This window comes from Scyliorhinus torazame, chromosome 5, assembly GCF_047496885.1.
Source record: "Scyliorhinus torazame isolate Kashiwa2021f chromosome 5, sScyTor2.1, whole genome shotgun sequence".
Lineage (NCBI taxonomy): Eukaryota > Metazoa > Chordata > Chondrichthyes > Carcharhiniformes > Scyliorhinidae > Scyliorhinus > Scyliorhinus torazame.
Window position 1 is genome coordinate 103,991,503 of NC_092711.1, and position 26,761 is coordinate 104,018,263.

At 63.3% G+C, this 26,761-nt stretch overlaps 1 protein-coding gene across 1 annotated transcript; it reads right to left on the reverse strand.

Annotated features, from left to right (window-relative positions):
- Positions 1-398: 398 nt before the first annotated feature.
- Positions 399-26,260, reverse strand: LOC140422673 (nucleoplasmin-like). Its single transcript, XM_072507647.1, has 6 exons — positions 26,109-26,260; positions 22,566-22,663; positions 11,877-11,959; positions 4,772-4,888; positions 2,181-2,274; positions 399-706 (listed from the first exon to the last, which is right to left on the reverse strand). The coding sequence occupies exons 2-6, from the start codon at positions 22,603-22,605 to the stop codon at positions 663-665; spliced, it is 378 nt and encodes a 125-aa protein (XP_072363748.1). The 5' UTR covers positions 22,606-22,663; positions 26,109-26,260; the 3' UTR covers positions 399-662.
- Between the last annotated feature and the right edge of the window lie 501 nt (positions 26,261-26,761).

Sequence of the window (26,761 nt, forward strand, 5' to 3'; positions counted from 1 at the left end):
CTTTTCCCAGCGTCCTTTGCGGGCGGCCATTTTAGGAGGCCACACTCTCCTCAGGATTCCCAGCCTCTGACCTGCTCTGGGAGCCGCAGTGTTTATATGGCTGGGTCCAGTTCAGTTTCTGATCAATGGGTAACCCCCAGGATGTGGGGGATTCAGCGACGGTAACGCCATCGAACGCCAAGGGGGCGATGGTTCGATCCTCGCTTGTAGTAGATGGTCATTGCCTGGGCACTTGTGTGGAGCGAATGTAACTTGCCATGTCTCCGTCGGGGTAATGTTGGCCTGTATACAGCTCTAAACCACGATATGTTGACTCGATTATGAGGGGGCGGGGCTAGTGTTTCTGCGCCAGAAACCCGGCCATTTTGTTTTAATTCATGAATCAGAGACAGATCAGATTAATTGCAATATTTATTCGGTTGTCGTTTCATGTACGAATTCCCAACGCCATCACGGATTTCCAATAATCGAACAAACATCGCGTCTTCGAAAGACAAGAACAATTCTAAATATTTCAACCGCCCCGCGTCCCGCACCCAAGCAAATTCATCTCGACACACCTCGAGCATCACGTGTCGAACTCCATCGCCTAATGTTCATTGGGCAGATAAGAGTGAGGGCTGGGAGGTGGGCCGACATGCTCCCTCTCCGTTCTCCTGGATTCAGGGCTCTTCACTTCCCGACTCCGAAGTGGAGTGTTCTTCGACTAGCGAGTGTAAAAAGATGATATCTTTATTATTAGAACATAGAACGTACAGTGCAGAAGGAGGCCATTCAGCCCATCGAGTCTGCACCGACCCACTTAAGCCCTCACTTACGGGGGTGGTTGCACAACTGGGCTGGTTTAGCACACTGGGCTAAATCGCTGGCTTTCAAAGCAGACCAAGGCAGGCCAGCAGCACGGTTCGATTCCCGTACCAGCCTCCCCGAACAGGCGCCGGAATGTGGCGACTAGGGGCTTTTCACAGTAACTTCATTTGAAGCCTACTTGTGACAATAAGCGATTTTCATTTCATTTCACGTCCATCCTCTCCCCGAAACCCGATAACCCCTCCTAATCTTTTTGGACACCAAGTGCAATTTAGCGCGGCCAATCCACCTAACCTGCACGTCTTTGGACTGTGGGAGGAAACCGGAGCACCCGGAGGAAACCCACGCACACACGGGGGGGGGGGGACGTGCAGACTCCGCACAGACAGTGACCCAGCGGGGAATCGAACCTGGGACCCTGGCGCTGTGAAGCAACAGTGCTAACCACTGTGCCGCCGTGTCGTCCACGAATCACGTCACCGTCAATGACTCGAGGCGCTGATGCCCTCCCCACAGCCAAGGAAGCGAAGGCTCAGATGTAGGAGACTGCCATCTTGGAGGCCGGGAATCCAGGGTGAAGTCCACAAATAGAGATGGGGGGGGGAGGGGGGGGGGAAAAGAGCGAGCAGGGAGGGAGACGAGGGATTTGGGGATGAGTTGGGAGGGCCAAGTCAGGGATATTTAGAAATGAGGAGCGGTTGACTAAACTCGGTTTGTTCTCACTGGAACGACGGAGGTTGAGGGGTGACCTGATAGAGGTCTACAAAATTATTGAGGGGAATAGACCGAGTGGATAGTCAGAGGCTTTTCCCCAGGGTAGAGGGGTCAATTACTAGGGGGCAGAGGTTTAAGGTGCGAGTGGCAAGGTTTAGAGGAGATGTACGAGGCAGGTTTTTTACACAGAGGGTAGTGGGTGCCTGGAACTCGCTGCCGGAGGAGGTGGTGGAAGCAGGGACGATAGTGACGTTTAAGGGGCATCTTGACAAATATATGAATAGGATGGGAATAGAGGGATACGGACCCAGGAAGTGTAGAAGATTGTAGTTTAGTCGGGCAGCATGGTCGGCACGGGCTTGGAGGGCCGAAGGGCCTGTTCCTGTGCTGTACTTTTCTCTGTTCTTTGATAGGGGGAGATGACAGGAGGAACAGTGGTGGGGGATGGGCCGGTGCGGGTGAGCAATTGGCCATCGAACCGATTCCACCCCCCCCTCGTTTCTAGAACATTCCAGGGAGAAGACGGCCTCGCCCATTGGTGACAGGCATCGTCTCGCTGGGGCGGGCTGTGGCGCGAGGGAAGGACGGGCAGAGGCCAGGACAGAGGGGACGGGCTGAATGGCCTCATTCTGTAGCCATGGCAACGAGATACTTACGGATGAGGTACTGGCCACTGATGTAAAGAGGCCCAGAGCCCGACGAGAGGGTGAACGTAACGGGCGGAGTGCAGTCAATCCCAGAAATACTGATCTGCACGGGAAAAGAGACAGCCCGTAAACATCAACGGGACATTCCCATCGTCCCAGGAAAATCATCTCCGCACTCCCAACTACCATCCTGACAATCCGAGTTAAATCTCCCTCTACACTGTCCCCATCAAACACTCCCAGGACAGGTACAGCACGGGGATAGATAGAGAGTAAAGATCCCTCTACAATGTCCCCATCAAACACTCCCAGGACGGTACAGCACGGGGTTAGATGCAGTGTAAAGCTCCCTCTGCACTGTCCCCATCAAACACTCCCAGGACAGGTACAGCACGGGGTTAGATACAGAGTAAAGCTCCCTCTACACTGTCCCCATCAAACACTCCCAGGACAGGTACAGCACGGGGTTAGATACAGAGTAAAGCTCCCTCTACACTGTCCCCATCAAACACTCCCAGGACAGGTACATCACAGGGTTAGATACAGAGTAAAGCTCCCTCTACACTGTCCCCATCAAACACTCCCAGGACAGGTACAGCACGGGGTTAGATACAGAGTAAAGCTCCCTCTACACTGTCCCCATCAAACACTCCCAGGTCAGGTACAACACGGGGTTAAATACAGAGTAAAGCTCCCTCTACACTGTCCCCATCAAACACTCCCAGGACAGGTACAGCACGGGGTTAGATACAGAGTGAAGCTCCCTCTACACTGTCCCCATCAAACACTCCCAGGACAGGTACATCACAGGGTTAGATACAGAGTAAAGCTCCCTCTACACTGTCCCCATCAAACACTCCCAGGACAGGTACAGCACGGGGTTAGATACAGAGTAAAGCTCCCTCTACACTGTCCCCATCAAACACTCCCAGGACAGGTACAACACGGGGTTAGATACAGAGGAAAGCTCCCTCGACACTGTCCCCATCAAACAGTCCCAGGACAGGTACAGCACAGGGTTAGATACAGAGTAAAGCTCCCTCTACACTGTCCCCATCAAGCACTCCCAGGACAGGTACAACACGGGGTTAGATAAAGAGTAAAGCTCCCTCTACACTGTCCGCATCAAGCACTCCCAGGACAGGTAGAGCAACGGGTTAGATACAGAGTAAAGCTCCCTCTACACTGTCCCCATCAAACTCTCCCAGGACAGGAACAGCACGGGGCTAGATACAGAGTAAAGCTCTCTCTACACTGTCCCCATCAAACACTCCCAGGACAGGTGCAGCATGGGGTTAGGTACAGAGTAAAGCTCCCTCTACACTGTCCCCATCAAACACTCCCAGGACACGTACAGCACGGGGTTAGGTACAGAGCAAAGCTCCCTCTACACTGCCCCCATCAAACACTCCCAGGACAGGTGCAGCACGGGGTCAGATACAGAGTAAAGCTCCCTCTACACTGTCCCCATCAAAAACTCCCAGGACAGATGCAGCATGGGGTTAGATACAGAGTAAAGCTCCCTCTACTCTGTCCCCATCAAACACTCCCAGGACAGGTGCAGCATGGGGTTAGGTACAGAGTAAAGCTCCCTCTACACTGTCCCCATCAAACACTCCCAGGACAGGTACAGCACGGGGTTAGATACAGAGTAAAGCTCCCTCTACACTGTGCCATCAAACACTCCCAGGACAGGTAGAGCACGGGGTTAGATACAGAGTAAAGCTCCCTCTACACTGTCCCCGTCAAACACTCCCAGGACAGGTACAGCACGGGGTTAGATACAGAGTAAAGCTCCCTCTACACATTCCCCATCAAACACTCCCAGGACATGTACAGCACGGGGTTAGATACAGAGTAAAGCTCTCTCTACACTGTCCCCATCAAACACTCCCATGACAGGTACAGCATGGGGTTAGATACAGAGTAAAGCTCCCTCTACACTGTCCCCATCAAACACTCCCAGGACAGGTACAGCACGGGGTTAGATACAGAGCAAAGCTCCCTCTACACTGTCCGCATCAAACAGCCCCAGGACAGGTACAGCACAGGGTTAGATAAAGAGTAAATCTCCCTCTACACTGTCCCCATCAAACACTCCCAGGACAGGTACAACACGGGGTTAGGTACAGAGTAAAGCTCCCTCTACACTGTCCCCATCAAACACTCCCAGGACAGGTACAGCACGGGGTTAGATACAGAGTAAAGCTCCCTCTACACTGTCCCCATCAAACACTCCCAGGACAGGTACAGCACGGGGTTAGATACAGAGCAAAGCTCCCTCGACACTGTCCCCATCAAACACTCCCAGGACAGGTACAGCACGGGGTTAGATACAGAGCAAAGCTCCCTCGACACTGTCCCCATCAAACAGTCCCAGGACAGGTACAGCACAGGGTTAGATACAGAGTAAAGCTCCCTCTACACTGTCCCCATCAAGCACTCCCAGGACAGGTACAACACGGGGTTAGATACAGAGTAAAGCTCGCTCTACACTGTCCCCATCAAACACTCCCAGGACAGGGACAGCACGGGGTTAGATAAATAATTCCAGGCACCGTCCCGGGAGAGACAGTTGCTGACGACACGGACACACTGACCATGGGCAAGACAGATCGCCGGAGCGAGGCGATGGGAATGGGCTTGTTCCCCGTCGAGTTCTTGGAGCGGAGAGTCACAATGTTCAATTCGTCTTCCGATTCAGCGCCCAGGCACAACTGTAATGGCAAGGACAGACCAATAGAGAGCTTCATCCCATCAGCAAACAATTATCCACGAGCCAACCCTCCCCATAGCCCTGTATCAATCCCCAAACTAATCCCACTGCCCCACTCTCTTCCCGTAGCCCTGTATCAATCCCCAAACTAATCCCACTGCCCCGCACTCTCCCCATAGCCCTGTATCAATCCCAAACTAATCCCACTGCCCCACTCTCTCCCCATAGCCCTGTATCAATCCCAAACTAATCCCACTGCCCCGCGCTCTCCCCATAGCCCTGTATCAAGCCCCAAACTAATCTCCCTGCCCCACTCTCTCCCCATAGCCCTGTATCAATCCCAAACTAATCCCACTGTCCCACTCTCTCCCCATAGACCTGTGTCAATCCCCAAACTAATCCCACTGCCCCGCTCTCTCCCCATAGCCCTGTATCAATCCCCAAACTAATCCCACTGCCCCACTCTCCCCATAGCCCTGTATCAATCCCCAAACTAATCCCACTGCCCCACTCTCTCCCCATAGCCCTGTATCAATCCCAAACTAATCCCACTGCCCCGCGCTCTCCCCATAGCCCTGTATCAATCCCAAACTAATCCCACTGCCCCACTCTCCCCATAGCCCTGTATCAATCCCAAACTAATCCCACTGCCCCACTCTCCCCGTAGCCCTGTGTCAATCCCCAAACTAATCTCCCTGCCCCGCGCTCTCCCCATAGCCCTGTGTCAATCCCAAACTAATCCCACTGCCCCACTCTCCCCATAGCCCTGTATCAATCCCCAAACTAATCCCACTGCCCCACTCTCCCCATAGCCCTGTATCAATCCCAAACTAATCCCACTGCCCCACTCTCCCCATAGCCCTGTAACAATCCCCAAACTAATCCCACTGCCCCACTCTCCCCATAGCCCTGTATCAATCCCCAAACTAATCCCACTGCCCCACTCTCCCCGTAGCTGTGTCAATCCCCAAACTAATCTCCCTGCCCCGCGCTCTCCCCATAGCCCTGTATCAATCCCAAACTAATCCCACTGCCCCACTCTCCCCATAGCCCTGTATCAATCCCCAAACTAATCCCACTGCCCCACTCTCTCCCCATAGCCCTGTATCAATCCCAAACTAATCCCACTGCCCCGCGCTCTCCCCATAGCCCTGTATCAAGCCCCAAACTAATCTCCCTGCCCCACTCTCTCCCCATAGCCCTGTATCAATCCCAAACTAATCCCACTGTCCCACTCTCTCCCCATAGACCTGTGTCAATCCCCAAACTAATCCCACTGCCCCGCTCTCTCCCCATAGCCCTGTATCAATCCCCAAACTAATCCCACTGCCCCACTCTCCCCATAGCCCTGTATCAATCCCCAAACTAATCCCACTGCCCCACTCTCTCCCCATAGCCCTGTATCAATCCCAAACTAATCCCACTGCCCCGCGCTCTCCCCATAGCCCTGTATCAATCCCAAACTAATCCCACTGCCCCACTCTCCCCATAGCCCTGTATCAATCCCAAACTAATCCCACTGCCCCACTCTCCCCGTAGCCCTGTGTCAATCCCCAAACTAATCTCCCTGCCCCGCGCTCTCCCCATAGCCCTGTGTCAATCCCAAACTAATCCCACTGCCCCACTCTCCCCATAGCCCTGTATCAATCCCCAAACTAATCCCACTGCCCCACTCTCCCCATAGCCCTGTATCAATCCCAAACTAATCCCACTGCCCCACTCTCCCCATAGCCCTGTAACAATCCCCAAACTAATCCCACTGCCCCACTCTCCCCATAGCCCTGTATCAATCCCCAAACTAATCCCACTGCCCCACTCTCCCCGTAGCTGTGTCAATCCCCAAACTAATCTCCCTGCCCCGCGCTCTCCCCATAGCCCTGTATCAATCCCAAACTAATCCCACTGCCCCACTCTCCCCATAGCCCTGTATCAATCCCCAAACTAATCCCACTGCCCCACTCTCCCCATAGCCCTGTATCAATCCCAAACTAATCCCACTGCCCCACTCTCCCCATAGCCCTGTAACAATCCCCAAACTAATCCCACTGCCCCACTCTCTCCCCATAGCCCTGTATCAATCCCCAAACTAATCTCCCTGCCCCGCGCTCTCTCCATAGCCCTGTATCAATCCCCAAACTAATCCCACTGCCCCGCGCTCTCCCCGTAGCCCTGTATCAATCCACAAACTAATCCCACTGCCCCACTCTCCCCATAGCCCTGTATCAATCCCCAAACTAATCCCACTGCCCCACTCTCCCCATAGCCCTGTATCAATCCCAAACTAATCCCACTGCCCCACTCTCCCCATAGCCCTGTATCAATCCCAAACTAATCCCACTGCCCCGCGCTCTCCCCATAGCCCTGTATCAATCCCAAACTAACCCCACTGCCCCACTCTCTCCCCATAGCCCTGTATCAATCCCCAAACTAATCCCACTGCCCCGCGCTCTGCCCGTAGCCCTGTATCAATCCCAAACTAATCCCACTGCCCCACTGTCTCCCCATAGCCCTGTATCAATCCCCAAACTAATCCCACTGCCCCACTCTCTCCCCATAGCCCTGTATCAATCCCCAAACTAATCCCACTGCCCCGCGCTCTCCCCATAGCCCTGTATCAATCCCAAACTAATCCCACTGCCCCACTCTCCCCATAGCCCTGTATCAATCCCCAAACTAATCCCACTGCCCCACTCTCCCCATAGACCTGTATCAATCCCCAAACTAATCCCACTGCCCCACTCTCCCGATAGCCCTGTATCAATCCCAAACTAATCCCACTGCCCCACTCTCTCCCCATAGCCCTGTATCAATCCCAAACTAATCCCACTGCCCCACTCTCTCCCCATAGCCCTGTATCAATCCCCAAACTAATCCCACTGCCCCACTCTCCCGATAGCCCTGTATCAATCCCCAAACTAATCCCACTGCCCCACTCTCTCCCCATAGCCCTGTATCAATCCCAAACTAATCCCACTGCCCCACTCTCTCCCCATAGCCCTGTATCAATCCCCAAACTAATCCCACTGCCCCACTCTCTCCCCATAGCCCTGTATCAATCCCCAAACTAATCCCACTGCCCCGCGCTCTCCCCGTAGCCCTGTATCAATCCCCAAACTAATCCCACTGCCCCGCTCTCTCCCCATAGCCCTGTATCAATCCCCAAACTAATCCCACTGCCCCACTCTCTCCCCATAGCCGTGTAACAATCCCAAACTAATCCCACTGCCCCACTCTCCCCATAGCCCTGTATCAATCCCCAAACTAATCCCGCTGCCCCACTCTCTCCCCATAGCCCTGTATCAATCCCCAAACTAATCTCCCTGCCCCGCTCTCTCTCCATAGCCCTGTATCAATCCCCAAACTAATCCCACTGCCCCACTCTCTCCCCATAGCCCTGTATCAATCCCCAAACTAATCCCAGTGCCCCACTCTCTCCCCATAGCCGTGTATCAATCCCAAACTAATCCCACTGCAACACTCTCCCCGTAGCCCTCTATCAATCCCAAACTAATCCCACTGCCCCACTCTCTCCCCATAGCCCAGTATCAATCCCCAAACTAATCCCACTGCCCCGCTCTCTCCCCATAGCCCTGTATCAATCCCCAAACTAATCCCACTGCCCCACTCTCTCCCCATAGCCGTGTAACAATCCCAAACTAATCCCACTGCCCCACTCTCCCCATAGCCCTGTATCAATCCCCAAACTAATCCCACTGCCCCACTCTCTCCCCATAGCCCTGTATCAATCCCCAAACTAATCTCCCTGCCCCGCTCTCTCTCCATAGCCCTGTATCAATCCCAAAACTAATCCCACTGCCCCACTCTCCCCATAGCCCTGTATCAATCCCAAACTGATCCCACTGCAGCACTCTCCCCATAGCCCTGTATCAATGCCAAACTAATCCCACTGCCCCACTCTCCCCATAGCCCTGTATCAATCCCCAAACTAATCCCACTGCCCCACTCTCCCCATAGCCCTGTATCAATCCCCAAACTAATCCCACTGCCCCGCGCTCTGCCCGTAGCCCTGTATCAATCCCAAACTAATCTCACTGCCCCACTCTCTCCCCATAGCCCTGTATCAATCCCAAACTAATCCCCCTGCCCCGCTCTCTCCCCATAGCCCTGTATCAATAACCAAACTAATCCCACTGCCCCACTCTTTCCCCATAGCCCTGTATCAATCCCCAAACTAATCCCACTGCCCCGCTCTATACCCATTGCCCTGTATCAATCCCCAAACTAATCTCACTGCCCCACTCTCCCCATAGCCCTGTATCAATCCCAAACTAATCCCACTGCTCCACTCTCTCCCCATAGCCCTGTATCAATCCCCAAACTAATCCCACTGCCCCACTCTCCCCGTAGCCCTGTATCAATCCCAAACTAATCCCACAGACCCACTCTCTCCCCATAGCCCTGTATCAATCCCAAACTAATCCCACTGCCCCACTCTCCCCATAGCCCTGTATCAATCCCCAAACTAATCCCACTGCCCCACTCTCCCCATAGCCCTGTATCAATCCCAAACTAATCCCACTGCCCCACTCTCCCCATAGACCTGTATCAATCCCAAACTAATCCCACTGCCCCACTCACCCCATAGCCCTGTATCAATCCCCAAACTAATCCCACTGCCCCACTCTCTCCCCATAGCCCTGTATCAATCCCAAACTAACCCCACTGCCCCACTCTCCCGATAGCCCTGTATCAATCCCCAAACTAATCCCACTGCCCCACACTCTCCCCATAGCCCTGTATCAATCCCCAAACTAATCCCACTGCCCCCCTCTCTCCCCATAGCCCTGTATCAATCCCAAACTAATCCCACGGCCCCACTCTCCCCATAGCTCTGTATCAATCCCAAACTAATCCCACTGCCCCACTCTCCCCATAGCCCTGTATCAATCCCCAAACTAATCCCACTGCCCCACTCTCTCCCCATAGCCCTGTATCAATCCCAAACTAATCCCAATGCCCCACTCTCCCCATAGCCCTGTATCAATCCCAAACTAATCCCACTGCCCCACTCTCCCCATAGCCCTGTATCAATCCCCAAACTAATCCCACTGCCCCACACTCTCCCCATAGCCCTGTATCAATCCCCAAACTAATCCCACTGCCCCCCTCTCTCCCCATAGCCCTGTATCAATCCCAAAATAATCCCACTGCCCCACTCTCCCCATAGCCCTGTATCAATCCCAAACTAATCCCACTGCCCCACTCCCCATAGCCCTGTATCAATCCCCAAACTAATCCCACTGCCCCACTCTCCCCATAGCCCTGTATCAATCCCAAACTAATCCCACTGCCCCGCGCTCTCCCCTTAGCCCTGTATCAATCGCCAGACTAATCCCACTGCCCCACTCTCTCCCCGTAGCCCTGTATCAATCCCCAAACTAATCCCACTGCCCCACTCTCCCCATAGCCCTGTCTCAATCCCCAAACTAATCCCACTGCCCCGCGCTCTCCCCTTAGCCCTGTATCAATCGCCAAACTAATCCCACTGCCCCACTCTCCCCATAGCCCTGTATCAATCCCCAACTAATCCCACTGCCCCACTCTCCCCATAGCCCTGTATCAATCCCCAACTAATCCCACTGCCCCGCGCTCTCCCCTTAGCCCTGTATCAATCGCCAAACTAATCCCACTGCCCCACTCTCCCCATAGCCCTGTATCAATCCCCAACTAATCCCACTGCCCCACTCTCCCCATAGCCCTGTATCAATCCCCAACTAATCCCACTGCCCCACTCTCTCCCCATAGCCCTGTATCAATCCCCAAACTAATCCCACTGCCCCGCCCTCTCCCCGTAGCTCTGTATCAATCCCCAAACTAATCTCCCTGCCCCGCTCTCTCCCCATAGCCCTGTATCAGTCCCAAACTAATCCCACTGCCCCACTCTCCCCATAGCCCTGTATCAATCCCCAAACTAATCCCACTGCCCCACTCTCTCCCCATAGCCCTGTATCAATCCCAAACTAATCCCACTGCCCCACTCTCCCCATAGCCCTGTATCAATCCCCAAACTAATCCCACTGCCCCGCCCTCTCCCCGTAGCCCTGTATCAATCCCCAAACTAATCCCACTGCCCCACTCTCCCCATAGCCCTGTATCAATCCCCAAACTAATCCCACTGCCCCACTCTCCCCATAGCCCTGTATCAATCCCCAAACTAATCCCACTGCCCCGCTCTCTCCCCGTAGCCCTGTATCAATCCCCAAACTAATACCACTGCCCCACTCTCTCCCCATAGCCCTGTATCAATCCCCAAACTAATACCACTGCCCCACTCTCTCCCCATAGCCCTGTATCAATCCCAAACTAATCCCACTGCCCCACTCTCCCCATATCCCTGTATCAATCCCAAACTAATCCCACTGCCCCGCGCTCTCCCCGTAGCCCTGTATCAATCCCAAACTAATCCCACTGCCCCACTCTCCCCATAGCCCTGTATCAATCCCCAAACTAATCCCACTGCCCCACTCTCCCCATAGCCCTGTATCAATCCCCAAACTAATCCCACTGCCCCGCGCTCTCCCCGTAGCCCTGTATCAATAACCAAAGTAGTCCTCCGTGGAACGTTGAAAGTTCCTCTCTCCAAGTCAGTTTTGACCGCAGGCCCCGGAGGGTCAAGGTTCACCTATTTACCGTTACTCCACCTTGACCAGTGTTGTCCCCACAATGACGACGCTCAGAGAGGAAAACGGTAAAGGCGGCTTCAATAAGCTGAGAACTAGCCCAGTGCAGAGACGGGTGCTAACTGGGTGCCGGCCCCGTATATACGACTCCCAGGTGGGCGGAGCCGGAGGCGGAGTCCCCCAGGGTTCCAACCCCCGTCTTAAAGGGGACATCACCTCACATGATGCAAAGGGTACAGTAATAGTGACTGTTCATCACAACCATGATCTCCTGCTCAGCCCCATTCCCTCAGCCCTTCCCCCCGCGCCCCCCCCACTCCCGCCATCGTTACGAACTGGGATGGTTACCGTGCCGATGATCAGCTGATGCTCCAACAGGTTTTCCTTGGCAGTGAATGTGAAGGTCTTCTGCTGGGCGTTCAGCTCACACCCTGAGGAGGGGGTCAAAGTTCAGAGTCAGGCAGGGTGGGGGGGGGGGGGGGGGCGAGCACGCGCGAGGGGGGGTGGGGGGGCCAGAGGGGGCGAGCGAGGGGGAGAGGGGGGTCGGGGGGAAGAGTAGAGGCCAGGCAAAGGGGGGGGAAAAAGAGAGAGCGAGGGGGGGGGAGAGAGCGAGGGGGGGAGAGAGCGAGGGGGGGGGGGGGGAGAGAGCGAGGGGGGGGGGGGGGGAGAGAGCGAGGGGGGGGGGAAGAGAGCGAGGGGGGGGGGAAGAGAGCGAGGGGGGGGGGGAAGAGAGCGAGGGGGGGGGGAAGAGAGCGAGGGGGGGGGGAAGAGAGCGAGGGGGGGGGGAAGAGAGCGAGGGGGGGGGGAAGAGAGCGAGGGGGGGGGGAAGAGAGCGAGGGGGGGGGAAGAGAGCGAGGGGGGGGGGAAGAGAGCGAGGGGGGGGGGAAGAGAGCGAGGGGGGGGGGAAGAGAGCGAGGGGGGGGGGGGAGAGCGAGGGGGGGGGGGGGAGAGCGAGGGGGGGGGGGAGAGCGAGGGGGGGAGAGCGAGGGGGGGGAGAGCGAGGGGGGGAGAGCGAGGGGGGAGAGCGAGAGAGGGGGGGAGAGCGAGGGGGGGAGAGCGAGGGGGGAGAGCGAGGGGGGAGAGCGAGGGGGGGAGAGCGAGGGGGGGAGAGCGAGGGGGGGAGAGCGAGGGGGGGGAGAGCGAGGGGGGGAGAGCGAGGGGGGGGAGAGCGAGGGGGGGAGAGCGAGGGGGGGAGAGCGAGGGGGGGAGAGCGAGGGGGGGAGAGCGAGGGGGGGAGAGCGAGGGGGGGAGAGCGAGGGGGGAGAGCGAGGGGGGGAGAGCGAGGGGGGGGAGAGCGAGGGGGGGAGAGCGAGGGGGGGAGAGCGAGGGGGGGGGAGAGCGAGGGGGGGAGAGCGAGGGGGGGAGAGCGAGGGGGGGAGAGCGAGGGGGGGAGAGCGAGGGGGGGAGAGCGAGGGGGGGAGAGCGAGGGGGGGGAGAGCGAGGGGGGGAGAGCGAGGGGGGGAGAGCGAGGGGGGGGAGAGCGAGGGGGGGAGAGCGAGGGGGGGAGAGCGAGGGGGGGAGAGCGAGGGGGGGAGAGCGAGGGGGGGAGAGCGAGGGGGAGAGCGAGGGGGGAGAGCGAGGGGGGGAGAGCGAGGGGGGGAGAGCGAGGGGGGGAGAGCGAGGGGGGAGAGCGAGGGGGGGAGAGCGAGGGGGGGAGAGCGAGGGGGGGAGAGCGAGGGGGGAGAGCGAGGGGGGGAGAGCGAGGGGGGGAGAGCGAGGGGGGGAGAGCGAGGGGGGGAGAGCGAGGGGGGGAGAGCGAGGGGGGGAGAGCGAGGGGGGAGAGCGAGGGGGGGAGAGCGAGGGGGGGAGAGCGAGGGGGGGAGAGCGAGGGGGGGAGAGCGAGGGGGGGAGAGCGAGGGGGGGAGAGCGAGGGGGGGAGAGCGAGGGGGGAGAGCGAGGGGGGGAGAGCGAGGGGGGGAGAGGAGCGAGGGGGGGAGAGCGAGGGGGGAGAGCGAGGGGGGAGAGCGAGGGGGGGAGAGCGAGGGGGGAGAGCGAGGGGGGGAGAGCGAGGGGGGGAGAGCGAGGGGGGGAGAGCGAGGGGGGGAGAGCGAGGGGGGGAGAGCGAGGGGGGGAGAGCGAGGGGGGGAGAGCGAGGGGGGAGAGCGAGGGGGGAGAGCGAGGGGGGGAGAGCGAGGGGGGAGAGCGAGGGGGGAGAGCGGAGGGGGGGGAGAGCGAGGGGGGAGAGCGAGGGGGGAGAGCGAGGGGGGAGAGCGAGGGGGGGAGAGCGAGGAGCGGGGGGGAGAGCGAGGGGGGAGAGCGAGGGGGGAGAGCGAGGGGGGGAGAGCGAGGGGGGGAGAGCGAGGGGGGGAGAGCGAGGGGGGAGAGCGAGGGGGGGAGAGCGAGGGGGGGGGGAGAGCGAGGGGGGGAGAGCGAGGGGGGGAGAGCGAGGGGGGGGGGGAGAGCGAGGGGGAGAGCGAGGGAGAGCGAGGGGGGGAGAGCGAGGGGGGGAGAGCGAGGGGGGGAGAGCGAGGGGGGGAGAGCGAGGGGGGGAGAGCGAGGGGGGGAGAGCGAGGGGGGAGAGCGAGGGGGGAGAGCGAGGGGGGAGAGCGAGGGGGGGAGAGCGAGGGGGGAGAGCGAGGGGGGGAGAGCGAGGGGGGGAGAGCGAGGGGGGGAGAGCGAGGGGGGGGAGAGCGAGGGGGGGAGAGCGAGGGGGGGAGAGCGAGGGGGGAGAGCGAGGGGGGGAGAGCGAGGGGGGGAGAGCGAGGGGGGGAGAGCGAGGGGGGAGAGCGAGGGGGGGAGAGCGAGGGGGGGAGAGCGAGGGGGGAGAGCGAGGGGGGAGAGCGAGGGGGGAGAGCGAGGGGGGAGAGCGAGGGGGGGAGAGCGAGGGGGGGAGAGCGAGGGGGGGAGAGCGAGGGGGGGAGAGCGAGGGGGGGAGAGCGAGGGGGGAGAGCGAGGGGGGGAGAGCGAGGGGGGGAGAGCGAGGGGGGGAGAGCGAGGGGGGAGAGCGAGGGGGGGAGAGCGAGGGGGGGAGAGCGAGGGGGGGAGAGCGAGGGGGGGAGAGCGAGGGGGGAGAGCGAGGGGGGGAGAGCGAGGGGGGGGAGAGCGAGGGGGGGAGAGCGAGGGGGGGAGAGCGAGGGGGGGAGAGCGAGGGGGGGGAGAGCGAGGGGGGGAGAGCGAGGGGGGGAGAGCGAGGGGGGGAGAGCGAGGGGGGGAGAGCGAGGGGGGGAGAGCGAGGGGGGGAGAGCGAGGGGGGGAGAGCGAGGGGGGAGAGCGAGGGGGGGAGAGCGAGGGGGGAGAGCGAGGGGGGGAGAGCGAGGGGGGAGAGCGAGGGGGGGAGAGCGAGGGGGGGAGAGCGAGGGGGGGAGAGCGAGGGGGGGAGAGCGAGGGGGGGAGAGCGAGGGGGGGAGAGCGAGGGGGGAGAGGCGAGGGGGGGAGAGCGAGGGGGGGAGAGCGAGGGGGGGAGAGCGAGGGGGGGAGAGCGAGGGGGGGAGAGCGAGGGGGGGGAGAGCGAGGGGGGGAGAGCGAGGGGGGGAGAGCGAGGGGGGGAGAGCGAGGGGGGAGAGCGAGGGGGGGAGAGCGAGGGGGGGGAGAGCGAGGGGGGGAGAGCGAGGGGGGAGAGCGAGGGGGGGAGAGCGAGGGGGGAGAGCGAGGGGGGGAGAGCGAGGGGGGGAGAGCGAGGGGGGGAGAGCGAGGGGGGGAGAGCGAGGGGGGGAGAGCGAGGGGGGGAGAGCGAGGGGGGAGAGCGAGGGGGGGAGAGCGAGGGGGGGAGAGCGAGGGGGGGAGAGCGAGGGGGGGAGAGCGAGGGGGGGAGAGCGAGGGGGGGAGAGCGAGGGGGGGAGAGCGAGGGGGGGGAGAGCGAGGGGGGGAGAGCGAGGGGGGGAGGGGGGGGGGGGAGAGCGAGGGGGGGGGGGAAGCGAGGGGGGGAGAGCGAGGGGGGGAGAGCGAGGGGGGGGAGAGCGAGGGGGGGGAGAGCGAGGGGGGGAGAGCGAGGGGGGGAGAGCGAGGGGGGGAGAGCGAGGGGGGGAGAGCGAGGGGGGGAGAGCGAGGGGGGGAGAGCGAGGGGGGGAGAGCGAGGGGGGGGAGAGCGAGGGGGGGAGAGCGAGGGGGGGAGAGCGAGGGGGGGAGAGCGAGGGGGGGAGAGCGAGGGGGGGAGAGCGAGGGGGGGAGAGCGAGGGGGGAGAGCGAGGGGGGAGAGCGAGGGGGGAGAGCGAGGGGGGGAGAGCGGAGGGGGGGAGAGCGAGGGGGGAGAGCGAGGGGGGGAGAGCGAGGGGGGGAGAGCGAGGGGGGGGGCGAGAGCGAGGGGGGGAGAGCGAGGGGGGGAGAGCGAGGGGGGGAGAGCGAGGGGGGGAGAGCGAGGGGGGGAGAGCGAGGGGGGGAGAGCGAGGGGGGGGAGAGCGAGGGGGGGGAGAGCGAGGGGGGGGAGAGCGAGGGGGGGAGAGCGAGGGGGGAGAGCGAGGGGGGGAGAGCGAGGGGGGGAGAGCGAGGGGGGGAGAGCGAGGGGGGAGAGCGAGGGGGGGAGAGCGAGGGGGGGAGAGCGAGGGGGGGAGAGCGAGGGGGGGAGAGCGAGGGGGGGAGAGCGAGGGGGGGAGAGCGAGGGGGGGAGAGCGAGGGGGGGAGAGCGAGGGGGGGAGAGCGAGGGGGGGAGAGCGAGGGGGGGAGAGCGAGGGGGGGAGAGCGAGGGGGGGAGAGCGAGGGGGGGAGAGCGAGGGGGGGAGAGCGAGGGGGGGAGAGCGAGGGGGGGGAGAGCGAGGGGGGGAGAGCGAGGGGGGGAGAGCGAGGGGGGGAGAGCGAGGGGGGGAGAGCGAGGGGGGGAGAGCGAGGGGGGGGAGAGCGAGGGGGGAGGGGAGAGCGAGGGGGGAGAGCGAGGGGGGGAGAGCGAGGGGGGGAGAGCGAGGGGGGGAGAGCGAGGGGGGGGAGAGCGAGGGGGGAGAGCGAGGGGGGGAGAGCGAGGGGGGGAGAGCGAGGGGGGGAGAGCGAGGGGGGGAGAGCGAGGGGGGAGAGCGAGGGGGGGAGAGCGAGGGGGGAGAGCGAGGGGGGGAGAGCGAGGGGGGGAGAGCGAGGGGGGGAGAGCGAGGGGGGGAGAGCGAGGGGGGGAGAGCGAGGGGGGGAGAGAGCGAGGGGGGGAGAGCGAGGGGGGGAGAGCGAGGGGGGGAGAGCGAGGGGGGGAGAGCGAGGGGGGGAGAGCGAGGGGGGGAGAGCGAGGGGGGAGAGCGAGGGGGGGAGAGCGAGGGGGGGAGAGCGAGGGGGGGAGAGCGAGGGGGGGAGAGCGAGGGGGGGAGAGCGAGGGGGGGAGAGCGAGGGGGGGGAGAGCGAGGGGGGGGAGAGCGAGGGGGGGAGAGCGAGGGGGGGAGAGCGAGGGGGGAGAGCGAGGGGGGAGAGCGAGGGGGGAGAGCGAGGGGGGAGAGCTGAGGGGGGGAGAGCGAGGGGGGGAGAGCGAGGGGGGGAGAGCGAGGGGGGAGAGCGAGGGGGGGAGAGCGAGGGGGGGAGAGCGAGGGGGGAGAGCGAGGGGGGGAGAGCGAGGGGGGGAGAGCGAGGGGGGGAGAGCGAGGGGGGGAGAGCGAGGGGGGGAGAGCGAGGGGGGGAGAGCGAGGGGGGGAGAGCGAGGGGGGGAGAGCGAGGGGGGGAGAGCGAGGGGGGGAGAGCGAGGGGGGAGAGCGAGGGGGGGAGAGCGAGGGGGGGAGAGCGAGGGGGGGAGAGCGAGGGGGGAGAGCGAGGGGGGGAGAGCGAGGGGGGGAGAGCGAGGGGGGAGAGCGAGGGGGGGAGAGCGAGGGGGGGAGAGCGAGGGGGGGAGAGCGAGGGGGGGAGAGCGAGGGGGGGAGAGCGAGGGGGGGAGAGCGAGGGGGGGAGAGCGAGGGGGGGAGAGCGAGGGGGGGAGAGCGAGGGGGGGAGAGCGAGGGGGGAGAGCGAGGGGGGGAGAGCGAGGGGGGAGAGCGAGGGGGGAGAGCGAGGGGGGAGAGCGAGGGGGGGAGAGCGAGGGGGGGAGAGCGAGGGGGGGGAGAGCGAGGGGGGGAGAGCGAGGGGGGGAGAGCGAGGGGGGGAGAGCGAGGGGGGGAGAGCGAGGGGGGGAGAGCGAGGGGGGGAGAGCGAGGGGGGGAGAGCGAGGGGGGGAGAGCGAGGGGGGAGAGCGAGGGGGGGAGAGCGAGGGGGGGAGAGCGAGGGGGGAGAGCGAGGGGGGGAGAGCGAGGGGGGGAGAGCGAGGGGGGGAGAGCGAGGGGGGAGAGCGAGGGGGGGGAGAGCGAGGGGGGGAGAGCGAGGGGGGGAGAGCGAGGGGGGGAGAGCGAGGGGGGGAGAGCGAGGGGGGGAGAGCGAGGGGGGGAGAGCGAGGGGGGGAGAGCGAGGGGGGGAGAGCGAGGGGGGGAGAGCGAGGGGGGGAGAGCGAGGGGGGGAGAGCGAGGGGGGGGAGAGCGAGGGGGGGAGAGCGAGGGGGGGAGAGCGAGGGGGGGAGAGCGAGGGGGGGAGAGCGAGGGGGGGAGAGCGAGGGGGGGAGAGCGAGGGGGGGAGAGCGAGGGGGGGAGAGCGAGGGGGGGAGAGCGAGGGGGGGAGAGCGAGGGGGGGAGAGCGAGGGGGGGAGAGCGAGGGGGGGAGAGCGAGGGGGGGAGAGCGAGGGGGGGAGAGCGAGGGGGGGGAGAGCGAGGGGGGAGAGCGAGGGGGGGAGAGCGAGGGGGGGAGAGCGAGGGGGGGAGAGCGAGGGGGGGAGAGCGAGGGGGGGAGAGCGAGGGGGGAGAGCGAGGGGGAGAGCGAGGGGGGAGAGCGAGGGGGGGGAGAGCGAGGGGGGGAGAGCGAGGGGGGGAGAGCGAGGGGGGGGAGAGCGAGGGGGGGAGAGCGAGGGGGGGAGAGCGAGGGGGGGAGAGCGAGGGGGGAGAGCGAGGGGGGGAGAGCGAGGGGGGGAGAGCGAGGGGGGGAGAGCGAGGGGGGGAGAGCGAGGGGGGGAGAGCGAGGGGGGGAGAGCGAGGGGGGGAGAGCGAGGGGGGGAGAGCGAGGGGGGAGAGCGAGGGGGGAGAGCGAGGGGGGGAGAGCGAGGGGGGGGAGAGCGAGGGGGGGAGAGCGAGGGGGGGAGAGCGAGGGGGGGGAGAGCGAGGGGGGGAGAGCGAGGGGGGGAGAGCGAGGGGGGAGAGCGAGGGGGGGAGAGCGAGGGGGGGAGAGCGAGGGGGGGAGAGCGAGGGGGGGAGAGCGAGGGGGGGAGAGCGAGGGGGGGAGAGCGAGGGGGGGGAGAGCGAGGGGGGGAGAGCGAGGGGGGGAGAGCGAGGGGGAGAGCGAGGGGGGGAGAGCGAGGGGGGGAGAGCGAGGGGGGAGAGCGAGGGGGGGAGAGCGAGGGGGGAGAGCGAGGGGGGAGAGCGAGGGGGGGAGAGCGAGGGGGGGAGAGCGAGGGGGGGAGAGCGAGGGGGGAGAGCGAGGGGGGGAGAGCGAGGGGGGGAGAGCGAGGGGGGGAGAGCGAGGGGGGGAGAGCGAGGGGGGGAGAGCGAGGGGGGGAGAGCGAGGGGGGGAGAGCGAGGGGGGAGAGCGAGGGGGGGAGAGCGAGGGGGGGAGAGCGAGGGGGGGAGAGCGAGGGGGGGAGAGCGAGGGGGGGAGAGCGAGGGGGGGAGAGCGAGGGGGGGAGAGCGAGGGGGGGAGAGCGAGGGGGGGAGAGCGAGGGGGGGAGAGCGAGGGGGGGAGAGCGAGGGGGGGAGAGCGAGGGGGGGAGAGCGAGGGGGGGAGAGCGAGGGGGGGAGAGCGAGGGGGGGGAGAGCGAGGGGGGGAGAGCGAGGGGGGGAGAGCGAGGGGGGGAGAGCGAGGGGGGGAGAGCGAGGGGGGGAGAGCGAGGGGGGGAGAGCGAGGGGGGGAGAGCGAGGGGGGGAGAGCGAGGGGGGGAGAGCGAGGGGGGGAGAGCGAGGGGGGGAGAGCGAGGGGGGGAGAGCGAGGGGGGGAGAGCGAGGGGGGGAGAGCGAGGGGGGGAGAGCGAGGGGGGGAGAGCGAGGGGGGGAGAGCGAGGGGGGGAGAGCGAGGGGGGGAGAGCGAGGGGGGGAGAGCGAGGGGGGGAGAGCGAGGGGGGGAGAGCGAGGGGGGGAGAGCGAGGGGGGGAGAGCGAGGGGGGGAGAGCGAGGGGGGGAGAGCGAGGGGGGGAGAGCGAGGGGGGGAGAGCGAGGGGGGGAGAGCGAGGGGGGGAGAGCGAGGGGGGGAGAGCGAGGGGGGAGAGCGAGGGGGGGAGAGCGAGGGGGGGAGAGCGAGGGGGGGAGAGCGAGGGGGGGAGAGCGAGGGGGGGAGAGCGAGGGGGGGAGAGCGAGGGGGGAGAGCGAGGGGGGAGAGCGAGGGGGGGAGAGCGAGGGGGGGAGAGCGAGGGGGGGAGAGCGAGGGGGGGAGAGCGAGGGGGGGAGAGCGAGGGGGGGAGAGCGAGGGGGGGAGAGCGAGGGGGGGGAGAGCGAGGGGGGGAGAGCGAGGGGGGGAGAGCGAGGGGGGGAGAGCGAGGGGGGGAGAGCGAGGGGGGGAGAGCGAGGGGGGGAGAGCGAGGGGGGGAGAGCGAGGGGGGAGAGCGAGGGGGGGAGAGCGAGGGGGGGGAGAGCGAGGGGGGGAGAGCGAGGGGGGGGAGAGCGAGGGGGGGAGAGCGAGGGGGGGAGAGCGAGGGGGGGAGAGCGAGGGGGGGAGAGCGAGGGGGGGAGAGCGAGGGGGGGAGAGCGAGGGGGGGAGAGCGAGGGGGGGAGAGCGAGGGGGGGAGAGCGAGGGGGGGAGAGCGAGGGGGGGAGAGCGAGGGGGGGAGAGCGAGGGGGGGAGAGCGAGGGGGGGAGAGCGAGGGGGGGAGAGCGAGGGGGGGAGAGCGAGGGGGGGAGAGCGAGGGGGGGGAGAGCGAGGGGGGGGAGAGCGAGGGGGGGAGAGCGAGGGGGGGAGAGCGAGGGGGGGAGAGCGAGGGGGGGAGAGCGAGGGGGGGAGAGCGAGGGGGGGAGAGCGAGGGGGGGAGAGCGAGGGGGGGAGAGCGAGGGGGGGAGAGCGAGGGGGGGAGAGCGAGGGGGGGAGAGCGAGGGGGGGAGAGCGAGGGGGGGAGAGCGAGGGGGGGAGAGCGAGGGGGGGAGAGCGAGGGGGGGAGAGCGAGGGGGGGAGAGCGAGGGGGGGAGAGCGAGGGGGGGAGAGCGAGGGGGGGAGAGCGAGGGGGGGAGAGCGAGGGGGGGAGAGCGAGGGGGGGAGAGCGAGGGGGGGAGAGCGAGGGGGGGAGAGCGAGGGGGGGAGAGCGAGGGGGGGAGAGCGAGGGGGGGAGAGCGAGGGGGGGAGAGCGAGGGGGGGAGAGCGAGGGGGGGAGAGCGAGGGGGGGAGAGCGAGGGGGGGAGAGCGAGGGGGGGAGAGCGAGGGGGGGAGAGCGAGGGGGGGAGAGCGAGGGGGGGAGAGCGAGGGGGGGAGAGCGAGGGGGGGAGAGCGAGGGGGGGAGAGCGAGGGGGGGAGAGCGAGGGGGGGAGAGCGAGGGGGGGAGAGCGAGGGGGGGGAGAGCGAGGGGGGGAGAGCGAGGGGGGGAGAGCGAGGGGGGGAGAGCGAGGGGGGGAGAGCGAGGGGGGGAGAGCGAGGGGGGGAGAGCGAGGGGGGGAGAGCGAGGGGGGAGAGCGAGGGGGGGAGAGCGAGGGGGGGAGAGCGAGGGGGGGAGAGCGAGGGGGGGAGAGCGAGGGGGGGAGAGCGAGGGGGGGAGAGCGAGGGGGGGGAGAGCGAGGGGGGGGGAGAGCGAGGGGGGGGGAGAGCGAGGGGGGGGAGGGAGAGCGAGGGGGGGGAGAGCGAGGGGGGGGGAGAGCGAGGGGGGGGAGAGCGAGGGGGGGGAGAGCGAGGGGGGGGGAGAGCGAGGGGGGGGAGAGCGAGGGGGGGGAGAGCGAGGGGGGGGGGAGAGCGAGGGGGGGGGAGAGCGAGGGGGGGGGAGAGCGAGGGGGGGGGAGAGCGAGGGGGGGGAGAGCGAGGGGGGGGAGAGCGAGGGGGGGGAGAGCGAGGGGGGGGGAGCGAGAGCGAGGGGGGGGGGAGAGCGAGGGGGGGGGGAGAGCGAGGGGGGGGGGGAGAGCGAGGGGGGGGGGAGAGCGAGGGGGGGGGAGAGCGAGGGGGGGGGAGAGCGAGGGGGGGGGAGAGCGAGGGGGGGGGAGAGCGAGGGGGGGGGAGAGCGAGGGGGGGGGAGAGCGAGGGGGGGGGGAGAGCGAGGGGGGGGGAGAGCGAGGGGGGGGGAGAGCGAGGGGGGGGAGAGCGAGGGCGAGGGGGGGGAGAGCGAGGGGGGGGGGAGAGCGAGGGGGGGGGGGAGAGCGAGGGGGGGGGGGAGAGCGAGGGGGGGGGGAGAGCGAGGGGGGGGGAGAGCGAGGGGGGGGGGAGAGCGAGGGGGGGGGGAGAGCGAGGGGGGGGGGAGAGCGAGGGGGGGGGAGAGCGAGGGGGGGGGAGAGCGAGGGGGGGGGAGAGCGAGGGGGGGGGAGAGCGAGGGGGGGCGGGGGGGGGAGAGCGAGGGGGGGGGAGAGCGAGGGGGGGGGAGAGCGAGGGGGGGGGAGAGCGAGGGGGGGGGGAGAGCGAGGGGGGGGGAGAGCGAGGGGGGGGGAGAGCGAGGGGGGGGGAGAGCGAGGGGGGGGAGAGCGAGGGGGGGGAGAGCGAGGGGGGGAGAGCGAGGGGGGAGAGCGAGGGGGGGAGAGCGAGGGGGGGAGAGCGAGGGGGGGAGAGCGAGGGGGGGAGAGCGAGGGGGGAGAGCGAGGGGGGGAGAGCGAGGGGGGGAGAGCGAGGGGGGAGAGCGAGGGGGGGAGAGCGAGGGGGGGAGAGCGAGGGGGGGGAGAGCGAGGGGGGGAGAGCGAGGGGGGGAGAGCGAGGGGGGGGGAGAGCGAGGGGGGGGAGAGCGAGGGGGGGAGAGCGAGGGGGGGAGAGCGAGGGGGGGGAGAGCGAGGGGGGGGGGGAGAGCGAGGGGGGGGGAGAGCGAGGGGGGGGGGAGAGCGAGGGGGGGGGAGAGCGAGGGGGGGGGGGGAGAGCGAGGGGGGGGGAGAGCGAGGGGGGGGGGAGAGCGAGGGGGGGGGAGAGCGAGGGGGGGGAGAGCGAGGGGGGGGGAGAGCGAGGGGGGGGGGGAAGAGAAGAGAGTGTGAGGGGGGGGGAAAAAGAGAGAGCAAAGGGGGGAATCCAAGCACAGCCACTTACCCCAGACCACGCAGCTCGGCCTCTCGAGCACACTATCCATGTCAGCTCTGTCGCTCCCGCGGTGTGACGGAGAGCGAGACACAGACCTGTCACTTCGCCTGGACAGGGACACAGAAGAACAACTTCATTTCAAAATGGCACCACCAGTATCTGTTCCCCCCTCCCTCTTTGCCCTGGAAAACTGTGGCCACGTCGGCCGTTTCGGAGACAATCCCATCGCTGAGAGAGTCTGGAATCCCGTGAGGCCAGACTGGGCAAGGAAGGCAACCTCACTTCCCAAAAGGACGTTTGTGGATGGATTTTTACGACGATCGATTGTGGTTTTATCATCGCAAAAGATTTTCAATCCCAGATATTGAATTCAAATCTCACCGTCTGCCACGGTGGGTTTCGAACCCAGGTTCCCAGATCGGTTTTGAGGGTTGTTAAGAAGGCATACGGTGTGTTAGCTTTTATTGGTAGAGGGATTGAGTTTCGGAGCCATGAGTTCATGTTGCAGCTGTACAACACTCTGGTGCAGCCGCATTTGGAGTATTGCGTGCAATTCTGGTCGCCGCATTATAGGAAGGATGTGGAAGCATTGGAAAGGGTGCAGAGGAGATTTACCAGAGTGTTGCCTGGTATGGAGGGAAGACCTTATGAGGAAAGGCTGAGGGACTTGAGGCTGTTTTCGTTAGAGAGAAGAAGGTTAAGAGGTGACTTAATTGAGGCATACAAGATGATCGGAAGATTGGATAGGGTGGACAGTGAGAGCCTTTTTCCTCGGATGGTGATGTCTAGCACGAGGGGACATAGCTTTAAATTGAGGGGAGATAGATATAAGACAGATGTCAGAGGTAGGTTCTTTACTCAGAGAGTAGTAAGGGCGTGGAATGCCCTGCCTGCAACAGTAGTGGACTCGCCAACACTAAGGGCATTCAAATGGTCATTGGATAGACATATGGACGATAAGGGAATAGTGTAGATGGGCTTTAGAGTGGTTTCACAGGTCGGCGCAACATCGAGGGCCGAAGGGCCTGTACTGCGCTGCAATGTTCTATTACCCGGAGTATCTGGATTATTCCTCGAGTGTCAATATCATTTAGACCACAGCTGGAGTACTGCGTGCCATTCTGGTCACCCCACTATGGAACATGCAGTGCAGAAGGCCATTCGGCCCATCGAGTCTGCACCGACCCACTTAAGCCCTCGCTCCCACCCTACCCCCCGTAACCCCTCCTTGCCGTTTTTGGTCACTAAGGGCAATTTATCACGGCCAGTCCACCTAACCTGCACGTCTTTGGACTGTGGGAGGAAACCGGAGCACCCGGAGGAAACCCACGCACACACGGGGAGGACGTGCAGACTCCGCACAGACAGTGGCCCAGCGGGGAATCGAACCTGGGACCCTGGCGCTGTGAAGCCACAGTGCTGTCCACTTGTGCTACCGTTATTTGCCCACTCACTCAAATCCCGCTGAAGGATCTATGTATCCTCCTCACAGCTCACAGCCTTGGAAGGAGGTGATTGCACTGGAGAGGGTGCAGAGGAGATTCACCTGGATGTTACCCTGGGCTGGAGCACTTCAGCCATGGAGGGAGGCCGCGCGGTTGTTCGACTTGGAGCAAAGAAGGCTGAGGGGGGTCCTGAGTGAGGTGTACAAAATTCCGAGGGTCGTAGATAGAGTAGAGTAGATCGGAACGGACTTTTCCCCCTTCATAAGGGTGCATCGTTGAATCCCTACAGTGCACAAGTCGGCCATTCGGGCCATCAAGTCGACAATGAACCTCCAAAAAAAAAAAAAAAAAAGCACCCTATCTAGACCCACTCTCTCACCCTGGACCCCGAACCCCAACTATCCTGCACGTCTTTGGACTGTGGGAGGAAGCCGGAGCACCCAGAGGAAACCCACGCACACACGGGGGTCACAGATTTACAGGGGATTTTAGGAAAGATCTTAGGCAGGGGTGAGCTGGCAAGGTGGATACAGAACTGGCTAGGTCCTAGAAGGCAGAGAGTAGCAATGGAAGGGTGCTTTTCTAATTGGAGGGCTGTGACTAGTGGTGTTCCGCAGGGATCAGTGCTGGGACCTTCGCTCTTTGTAGTATATATAAATGATTTGGAGGAAAATGTAACTGGTCTGATTCGTAAGTTTGCAGACGACTCAAAGGTTGGTGGAATTGCCGATAGCAATGAGGACTGTCAGAGGATACAGCAGGATTTAGATTGTTTGGAGACTTGGGCGGAGAGATGGCAGATGGAGCTTAATCCGGACAAATGTGAGGTAATGTATTTTGGAAGGTCTAATGCAGGTAGGGAATATACAGTGAATGGTAGAACCCTCAAGAGTATTGAAAGTCAAAGAGATCAAGGAGTACAGGTCCACAGGTCACTGAAAGGGGTAACACAGGTGGAGAAGGTAGTCAAGAAGGCATACGGCATGCTTGCCTTCATTGGCCGGGGCATTGAGTATAAGAATTGGCAAGTCATGTTGCAGCTGTGTAGAACCTTAGTTAGGCCACACTTGGAGTATAGTGTTCAATTCTGGTCACCACACTCCCAGAAGGATGTGGAGGCTTTAGAGAGGGTGCAGAAGAGATTTACCAGAATGTTGCCTGGTATGGAGGGCATTAGCTATGAGGAGCAGTTGAATAAACTCGGTTTGTTCTCACTGGAACGACGGAGGTTGAAGAGCGACCTGATAGAGGTCTACAAAATTATGAGGGGCATAGACAGAGTGGATAGTCAGAGGCTTTTCCCCGGGGGAGAGGGGTCAATTACTAGGGGGCATAGGTTTAAGGTGCGAGGGGCAAGGTTTAGAGGAGATGTACGAGGCACGTTTTTTTACAGAGGGTAGTGGGTGCCTGGAACTCGCTGCCGGAGGAGGTGGTGGAAGCAGGGACGATAGTGACGTTTAAGGGGCATCTTGACAAATACATGAATAGGATGGGAATGGAGGAATACGGACCCAGGAAGTGTAGACGATTGTAGTTTAGTCGGGCAGCATGGTCGGCACGGGCTTGGAGGGCCGAAGGGCCTGTTCCTGTGCTGTACTTTTCTTTGTATACAACTCTAAGCCACCACTTGGGACACACACACTACTGGCTGAAGCAGAGAGAATCCTTCTCCCTTGCCCCCTCCAATCTCAACAACCCCTCTCCTGTGACTAACACACACACCCCCTGCTCAACTCCAACTCCCCTCCCAGACTCCCACTCAAAAGCAATGAGTCACCTGGAAACTCAAGCAGGCAGGAACGGAGAAGCCCTCAACGAACCTGAATCAGCAGCTCCCAGCTCTGTGGTGGTGGGGGTGGTTGGGGGGGGGGGGGGGACCTCATCAATCTGCTTCCAGGGCTGAATCTCAGCGTCTAAGTCAGTCTGCAACCCGACAAAGCAGTTTGGAAATTGCTGCCTAGATTGGCGTAGCCAGCCTCCCCTCAACGCTGGAGGCTTTCCCAGCAGAGACTCTGCACCCTCTCAAACTTGCAAACGATGCAACATTTTCCCCTGCCCCCTCATCAATGAAACAACATCCATTCACCCGCCCCAGTACAGGACTCACGTGTTGCACGGCACGTTATCTGCAGCACTCGTTCGCTTTCAGCACTAAATTGGACACCCCCCGAAATCGGGGAGCTGTTAGGAATTAAAACTGGCCACTGGGGAGACAGGGGAGGGAGTTGGCAGGAGTCCCAAGTTGGGTGAAATTGTTCTGTGTCAATTGCACAGATATCTTTCCTGAGGTGTGACCGTCAGTGGTCAGATTGGAGAGGGAGAGACAGAACTTTGATCAGGGGTGTCCCCACTTACACAAGACACAATCTGGATCAAGAGGAGAAAACTCTGGGCAATTCTCAGCAGCTCTGGCAGCTTCTGAGGAGGGAGCAGGCAAGCTCCCGTTTTGGGTCTGGATAACTCTTGCCAAAGCTGGAGAGGACTGGCAATAGGGTCAGATTTATCCAGTTGTGGAGCAGTGGGGCTAAATCACAGCGACCGCCACATCTGCATTTGAGAATCCTCTTCAGGTTCTAGGCGAACTCTGCAAGTTAATTGGGATCAGGGCCAAGTGAGTTAATGTTCTCTCTTGCCAAGTCTCCGATTTAAACTTATTGATGAGCATAATAATCTTTATTGTCACAAGTAGGCTTACATTAATGCTGCAATTAAGTTATTGTCACAAGTAGGCTTACACTAACGCTGCAATTAAGTTATTGT

Excerpts from the sequence above, each read along its gene's own strand:
- LOC140422673 (XM_072507647.1), bottom strand. The coding sequence starts at position 22,605 with ATGGATAGTGTGCTCGAGAGGCCGAGCTGCGTGGTCTGGG. Across the intron at positions 4,889-11,876 it reads ATCAGCTGATCATCGGCACG|TTGTGCCTGGGCGCTGAATC; the intron begins GTAACCATCCCA and ends TTGCCATTACAG. Across the intron at positions 707-2,180 it reads CAGTGGCCAGTACCTCATCC|TCGAAGAACACTCCACTTCG; the intron begins GTAAGTATCTCG and ends TACACTCGCTAG.